At 41.0% G+C, this 8,506-nt stretch overlaps 1 protein-coding gene across 1 annotated transcript in view; it reads right to left on the minus strand.

Moving 5' to 3' along the window:
* Window positions 1-8,506, minus strand: part of FGF5 (fibroblast growth factor 5) — a 19,998-nt gene continuing 11,492 nt past the window's right edge. The window contains exon 3 of the mRNA XM_003790055.2: window positions 1-769. Coding sequence (XP_003790103.1) covers window positions 422-769 — 348 coding nt within the window. The 3' untranslated portion in view covers window positions 1-421. The remainder of the gene's footprint in view (window positions 770-8,506) is intronic.

The raw sequence follows: 8,506 nt of genomic DNA on the forward strand, positions 1-8,506 counted from the left end.
AAAAAAACCCAAAATTTAATAAAATATTTTATCTGCATCAAAATATTCTTTAGAAACCAAAAATAAAAAATGTATCATGAATGTTCTTTCAAGTTGATCTGTAAAAGTCAGAAAAATACATAGTTCATGTTATCAACGTTCTGAAAATACAGAGTTCTGAATATCCCTTAAGCATAAAGCAGAAGGCTGTATGTCTTACTGACCCAAAGCGGCGTGTTCCCTGGATTGGTTTAAAGGATTCCAGTTCCATCCCTAGCAAAAAACATTTGTGTTTTAGTCAAACTGAATCAAATGACCTGACTTCAATACAGTATGAGTATAGCTCAAGCTGCGTCTGAAAATGTTCCTTCAGAGCCCTGAAGACACATACAGAAACTCCTGAGGGGGGAAGAACTGTTTCCTAACAAGGCCAGAATGGGTATCATCCAAAGCGAAACTTGAGTCTGTACTTCACTGTCTTGGGGGTTTTCCGAGGTACAGAAAGGGGAACCTTTGGCTTGGTGGGGGTAGGTGGCTTTTTCTTTTCAGGAACAGTGACTGTGAAAGAAAGTTCAGGCTGCTCCGACTGCTTGAACCGTGGTAGGAAGTGGGTGGAGACGTGCTGGGGTTTCACCCGGGGGCTGCACCCGCGCTTGGCTTTCCCTCTCTTATTCAGGGCCACGTACCACTCCCGCCCCGTGGTCTCAGTCCTGTGTATCACTGAGGCATAGGTGTTATAGCTGTTTTCCTGAAATCGCTCCCTGAACTTGCAGTCATCTGTAAACTTGGCCTACAGGAAGAGACAAAAAAAGAGAAAATGTAAATTGTGGTAATATTTCCAGCATAATAAAATGAAGTGTGAGGTCTTCTACCCAAAAGAAAAACCAAGAATTCTACTGATCCCCTTCTTTACACTCCATTCCGTTTTATAAGGACATGGTCTTAAAGCTGCTTGGAAATGACTAGTTTTTTCCCCTATATTTCTACTTTATGCATCTTTGTAACACTGATTTCTATTTACTATGCACTGCTGACATGTTAATGCACGTAAAAATGATAAACAGAATTCTTAATACATTTAAATATTGTGACTATTTTAATAATACGTTGAAATGTATAGTTTAAAAATCTTTTGACATAAGGTTTATTTTTCTCCTAAGTCACCATCAGAAAATAAATAGAACTACATTACTAAGAAACATTTCCCTAGTAAAATGTAAATTTCTGTTCAGAGAGATAGGGTCAAGTTATTCTTTGGAAACAAGCAGAACTTTTTCCTTGTTATCACGGTGATTCATGGTGTTGGGAGGTAGCATAGTACCCTATTAAAATTGCATGTGTTAGAGGTGTTTAAAAAAACATATATCTTCACTTACGTGATATAAGAGAGTATATCTGAAGCCAAGAAAGAAGTCATTGGGTTGACTAGAAAAAATCCAACCAGTTCTCACACACACAAATATCTGCCCTTGGAATGCTCACAGACCAGCTGAATTTTTATCGATGGCCTGTGGGACTTGAGCTCACACTCTTCCCCCATTCTCCTATAGTCACCAGAAGAAAATAAATAGAACTATGTTAAAAGTAGAAAAGCAGACAAGAAGACACCCCTCAGCCTGCAGCGTGATAAGTGGCATATGACAGCGGTATGCAGAGGCACAATGACAGGAGGAGGAGCATCTACGAGGGCGCAGGTGGCCGGGAAGAAGGCAACAAAGTCTTCCTAGGAAAGACGATATTGGAGCTGAGTCTTCAAGTACAAGCTAGACATTAGGGAGGCAGGTAAAGTGAGAAGGGATTTTCAGTGAGCAGGAACAATGTGTTCAGAGGTCAGCGTGACACATAGCTCAGTGCGGCTTCCGCTTAGATGCACGGGGCAGTAACAAGAGGCAAGGCTGCCGAACTGGGCTCGGAGCAGCTCTGACAAAGCTTCATTTGCCATGTTGTGGAATTTGAAGGAATAAGACGTAGGAGAATGGGGAAGGGGTGTGAGCGTGAAGTGCCCCACACATCGATCAGATACAAACTCTGCCCTCTAAGCTCTTAGCCTGAGGCTCCATATCCATGAACTTTACATCCATAGGGCTACTGTGAGAATCAAAGTATTTTTCTTGGGAAATAAAACTCAAAAAATGACTGTGCGAGTCCAGACTACCAGGATTCACAGTTTTAGGGGTTATCATTAGCACAGGAATTCCTAGGTTTGAAAATACCAAATATTCTGTCCCCTAGAAGTCAACCCCCACTATCCAGAACTCAAGCAACCAGAATGCAACCAAAAAAAAAAAAAAGAAAGAAAAACATCATCTACTAGTTTCAAGTTAATATTGAGTACACGGGATGCTTGCTCTCCATTCTTGAGATACTTTACTAAGCAGAATGTTCTTCAGCCCCATCCGGGTAAATGCACAAGATGTAAAGTCTTCAGAACAGAAAGACACAATTAAACTCAAGAAGGAGAGGAGAGAAGCAATGGGTTATAATGTAGGGCCACTGCCACACCTCCTGCGTGAAGGACTCAGCTGCAGCAGGGACTTCACCTAACAAATGCAAATGAGATGGCCTAAACACATACCCTCCTGACAGTCCAACATCTAAACAAATTGTAATGATAAATAAAAATAAAAAAGCAAAACAACATAAAAACAAGGGTTTAAACCTTGCTGCTCCCATTATGTTCTCTGTAGCAGTTGAAGCGTGAATGTGTGTTCCTTAAAGTTAAAAATACGTGGTAGTGAAGTTGAAAGGTGTATTGACTGCCCTTTAACTAAGATTGTACTGTACACGGCATTGCCAAAGCTGTTTTATAATAAGACTGTGTTATAGAAAGTGAAGTTTGTCTTAATTTGCTTTTAATTAATGCATTACAATATTAGTATCAAGTCAATACAGAGTGTATGGTATGGTATAGAGTACACAATTAGGGGTAATTTTTAATAGTAACTCTCAAGCAATGGGCAACTATATTTTTTCACAATCTACCAATCCCCATGGGCACCAGATAAAGGGGAGATTACTGTATTATATAAAAACACTAAAAACCACATCCTTCTATATTAGACTGAAGAACTCCTATAAAAGAACATTTTTTTCCCCTTGCTTTTTCTAACAATGTCAAACTCTTCTCTGGAATACAAATTACAACACTTAAATTTGAGAGTATGAATGCTGCTGCGAGGCCATCTGTGGAGACCCACTGTGGAAGTCCTCACGGAATTTCTGACTTGTGCAAAGAACTGACAGTATTGGGAGACAACCGATATCAGAGCCTGTCCAACAGTGTGTCAACCTACGTACAACAGTTTACTCAAGTCACTTCCATTTAAGTATAGTTCAGTCAATAAAGCTCTTTATTTAGGGGCGAGAAAGCTCACCCATAAGACCTGGGTGGATCTCTGGATTTGACCTTGAGCAGGCTGAGGCAGGGGTTTCAGAGAACCACCGTCTATGTCCATAATCCCTCTCATCTGCTCTGCCAACCTGCCAAGGCTGCTCCACTGACATCCCTTTAGACAATCACACTTGTATTGTTCCTATTTCTCATGAAAAAGACTTTGCTACAAGTTAAGTGTAGGTTTTTCTAAAGCTGCTTAGTTCTAAAAGAGCTTTCCTAATGGATAATCCCATGTTTTACTTTAAAATAAAAGTTATAACTTTCTAGAATGCTTTTGGCTCCATAGAAGGATAGTAAGCATTTTAGAAAGGTGTAGAGCATAACATTAAAAAGAGTAGCAGGTAGATACCCTGCCTCAGATTTTTTTCCTAAAATGCAGTAGAATGATATTTAAAAATATCCAGAGTACATTTTTTTTTACCTTGACCTAACTTCTGTCCCCAATCACAAAAACAGTGGTGATCACTTTATTCAATTTTGACAAAGTTGTGTTTCTAAAATTTACTGCATTATTTAACTTTTTTTCCCCCCACAGCATCCAAAAAGGTAAAGAACAGGTCGATTTATAATTGATGTGGCTGACAGAAGTGCACCTGCTCGCACACAGGGCCCATCCAACCAATTCCATTTTAGAGTTTCTCATAGAAGAGAAAAATCAGTCGTACCACCTCCTAAGATTATTACATCTAAAAGTTTTCTCCCTGCCTTCGCAAGATTCATATGCTCAAGTTTTTTCTTAAGACGAGGCTTTTAAGGATTTTTCAAGGGTCACCCAACTGTTAAGCAGCTAGAAATGTCCAGGCTCCTGAAGACCACACACTACATGCTTCCCCTCGGCCCTTCCCAGTCCTGCATTAAAAACCGGAGTAAAGGCAGTCAGGCTGTTTTGGTTTTCCTAATTGACTTCTACATTAATGTTTTGTCTGAAAACCTTTCCAAGCTAAATGGAACAGAACCATTTGAAACACACATTTCAGCAAATGTTTTCTCTAGGAGATCCAGTTTCCTCATGAAGGATCTATGTTCCCATCATCATGTCCAGCCTTCCTGAGACAAGATTGTGACCCAAAGTGGTTTTGCCTTTGTTTGTAACACTGTTCATAAGGCATCATCACAGCAGAAAGTCACAGAGCAGCACAGATCTTAGCTGCAGGTACAAAAATACATTTACCATTAGACAATGTAGGATAAAACATTTTCCAGGATAATTTTTCATTCTTAAAATCTCCTTTAAATTATAAGAAGTCCTTTAACAAAATACATACTTTGAAAATAATAGAACCACATTATTTCCTCAGAAAACAAATGAAGTCGTTACATAGACTTTTGCTTCGAGCGAAGGTGTGAAGTCGAAAGATGGAGTCCAATGTCAAATAAGCTATCAGAACCCCATTCTTTCATTGTCCTATTGCCCTATCACCATCAGTAAGTAGGACAGAAGTCATCATTGAGATGCTGCTACAAAGTTCCTGCCTTTGTTTCAAGTTCATTTTTTCCCTAATTATTCAACAAGTGTTTATTGATTGCCTATCACACGCCAGGCACCACTTTTACAGTGGAAAACAATATCACTCTTGCTTTTTGTTCATTCGAATTATCTGTATTTTTCTCTTTAATTTCTCCTTGATCTTGACAGTGTAAACACAAGTTGCATTCAGCCAGCCATAATCACAAATTTAAAATGAAATAGTCCGATCACCTAATAGTTTGTAGCTTAGTATACTCATAATTGACAGAAAACAAAACTTAAAGTATTGCTGTTTGAATATCCAAAGTATTAATAGTTAGAGAAGGGGGAGCACTGCTATGAAGGGAAATAAGTTTCTCATTCAAAGAAGAACCTGTCTGGGCTCCCCTCATCTCTTCTCACAGTGAAGAGTCCATGGATATTTAAAAAGAGGGTCAAATTCGGTTGAAAGAAAGCAAAACGTTTCTTAACTAGAATATTCCAGAAAAGCCTAATTCTGCCAAATTGAAATCAAACAGTCTATTAAACTAAAAAGTAAATTATTTCTAAAATTATATTGTTAAAAAAATAAACTCTCTAAAATCTCTTCTCATTCCTTAGTAAATATCACATTCTAGGACAATTAAGGATCTTGTAAGTGAATGAATGGAGGTTATCCAAGCGCCGATTCTCATTAGGTATGATGGTAGAGGTAAAGACGCAGTGTACGAAGTATAAAGATGAGAGGGAATTTGAACTGGAATTAGGATAAACTTTGGAGTTTATGGGTATTTAATCAATTGTAATTCTTTATTTCATTTTGTTTGCCTTTTTCCTCAAAACCCTTATGTAGTTAAGAAAAAAATGACCAAATCTAAATAATTCAAATGTTATTATAGACTTACATATCCTTAAAGAAAACGTTATTATAGACTGTATAAAAACAATTGTAGACCAGATTGGGCTCTGAGCTGAGTTTCTTTGCTGTGCTCATACATTCTGCCCCCCTCTTTAATGCTGCCTGGTTCCCATCCCACCCCCACCAGTGTCACTTTGCGTGGCTGTGCCCGGCTGCAGGGCAGTGTACACCCAGACACAGCTGCCTTTCTGCCGTACAAGCCCCAGACGGGCCACTGGTACCCCGGCCAGCCCATCCTGCAGACATGGCCATGCGCCCTGCCCAGTGCTGGACACCTGTCTATCCTGTATCTCAGTTCTTCATACTGAGGAGCCAAGGAGATACACATGTTGGTTTTTAAAATAACCAACCTAGAGTAATACAGTAAGGAATACCAATCACGGGGTCTTTCCTCCAAAGATTGTTACTTGCCTTAAAATTACTCGGAGAACCGCTCAAAACACAGATTGCCCAGGCCCTCTCTCCAGAGATTATATTTTAGTAAGTCCAAGGTAAGACCTTGCACTTGTATCAGGAGCCAGCAGCCCCTGTGATTTTGATGCAGCCACAACAGCAGAAAGACCAGAGATTCTTTCGGAGGCCCTTAATATACTAACTCTATAAGGCTGGGCTATGTGTCAGGTGGCATATATACATTTAATTCTCACAGTAACTGCATGTCGACTATTAGGATACTATTATCTGATTTTTAAGTAAGAAAGATAAAGAAAATGATCCATTCAAGCACCAGGATAGGCCTGTGACTTGAATCTCATATCTGATTCCTGAAGGTCGTTCCCTAACACTATACAAACCAAGCCTATCTCCCAGATTGTTGCATAGTCTCACTCTGAAGTTGTTTCACATCAAATCCTGATCAACAAGTGCCACTCGCCAAATCATCACAGAAGTCTAATACCATCTCAAGCTTTAGGCTGAAATGGATCTCTGAAGCCACAAGTCAATTCATCACATCAGACTCCCTCAAGAAGACCAGTTCTCTCGCCAGACTTGCACAGTGCAAGATTAAGGGAAAAGGCATTTACTACAGGGGCAGAGCCTGAACCCACTTCTGTGCCTGAATTACCAGACATTTGATTTTATTATGTAAATTGAAAGCCTTTAGAGTGCAAGGGAGGTTTCTGCTCAAATACCTTGATAGAGCTCATGGTCTTGACTGGCAGAGTGGAGTGCTTAGTAAGTTATTTTTTAATGATGATGATAAGTATTACTCAAGCCTCCATTTCCCCTTTCAGTAAACATGCCCAGCATTAGGGGCTGCTGACTCCACTCTGCCCCCAGCACAGGAAATCCAGTCCAGACTCTCATCCCGGCAAGCCAGCTGGCACCCTCCACCACCAGGAAAGGAGGACCTTCTAGTCCTTGCGTAGGGCTGATCAAGCACACATTCCATGCCTGTTTCGTAAACTCTGCAATTAGCTTTCCTTCCAAACATGATCCCCTAAAACCCTGAGAAACAAAAATAATTCCACCACATGCTTCTCCCTGGATCTTTATGCTAATGTTTCCCCACTAGGCCATGAGCTATCATACTAAACAACACGAGATAACCACCCATCCTAGTTTTACGTATTTTAGGGTAAGAACAAAATGGGCAATAGGGCTCTGAAAGAATTAGAAGGTTATTCCCATAAGAAATCCTTGTCTCTTTAAAAGTTTGAGCCTGAGAATGTTACTTCCAAACTGCATTCCTTGGAGACAAGAAAACCCAATAGAAAAGGGCCTCCTGTACGCACAAAAAAGTTTGGAGCCAAGGGAGAAGAGGTCAGTGGTAAATAGAACATGGCACTGGTCTAAATAAGAAGGGTCACAGCTGTCTGACCCCCAAATCAGAAAGGGACTAAGGGTCATCAAACAGCTGCCTTAGAGCAAATACGGGAAGATCTGTTTTAACAGTAAGTGCTGAAGCCTTTCCAGGCTCCAGTCCAGGTGTTTAGTATGTATTATCTTATTTAAAACACTTCACTATCACAAAAGAGTGTTGCTTTAATTGTCCTCCTTCCAGGGTTGGTAAAACCACCGACTAGAGATGAAGTACAGTGGGGAAGCGGACGAGTGGGATTTAGGCCTGGACGAACCCCGTCCCCACGTCCTCCAGGACAGACACTCCCTGCCCTTCAGTCTTACATCCAGACCCACTGCAGATAAATCCAGAAAGGTTCTCTCTGGGACTTTCAAAAAGGACCCCAAACCTGAGTGGGGAGCAGGAACGGACAGAAAATAAAGGAAGGGAAGGGCACTGGCCTCAAAGGAACCTGGGAGGGCAGTCGAGGCCACAGCTGTGCTTCTGACCAAACTCCTGGCTCTTTGGGAAGCCATTATCTCCTCCTGATCTCCATGAGGCCTGACACACAGTGACCAGGAGAGGCCCATCCACCTTCACCCTGGCAGAGAATGCTGAGACCCCTGCATGGTAGAAACTTGGCTGCATTGTATATTTAGACCACACTAGGGACTGTCTGCAGGACAGCTGCCTGTGGATGGGGCTTGGAGTAAGGACAGGACCGCTGCACGTTTAGAAGGTTGAGACCCTTTCCTTATGGAATTAACAAATGGAGATCTAACTGCTCCCGCCGCCATTTCAGTTTGCCATCTGTGTGTGTCCATCGACAAGGAACCATCTACTGAATGAAGATTGTTGAGAACAAAACAGATCTCTTTTCTGTTTTCACAGTTCGTCTTGAGAGGGAGGGTTCCCTATGCAACTCGTCACCACACCGAGTAACCAGCATTTGTAAAAGGCTGTGACGTGTTCTGTGGCAGACAC

This window comes from Otolemur garnettii, unplaced genomic scaffold, assembly GCF_000181295.1.
Source record: "Otolemur garnettii isolate 467f Iridium unplaced genomic scaffold, OtoGar3 scaffold00039, whole genome shotgun sequence".
Classification (NCBI taxonomy): domain Eukaryota; kingdom Metazoa; phylum Chordata; class Mammalia; order Primates; family Galagidae; genus Otolemur; species Otolemur garnettii.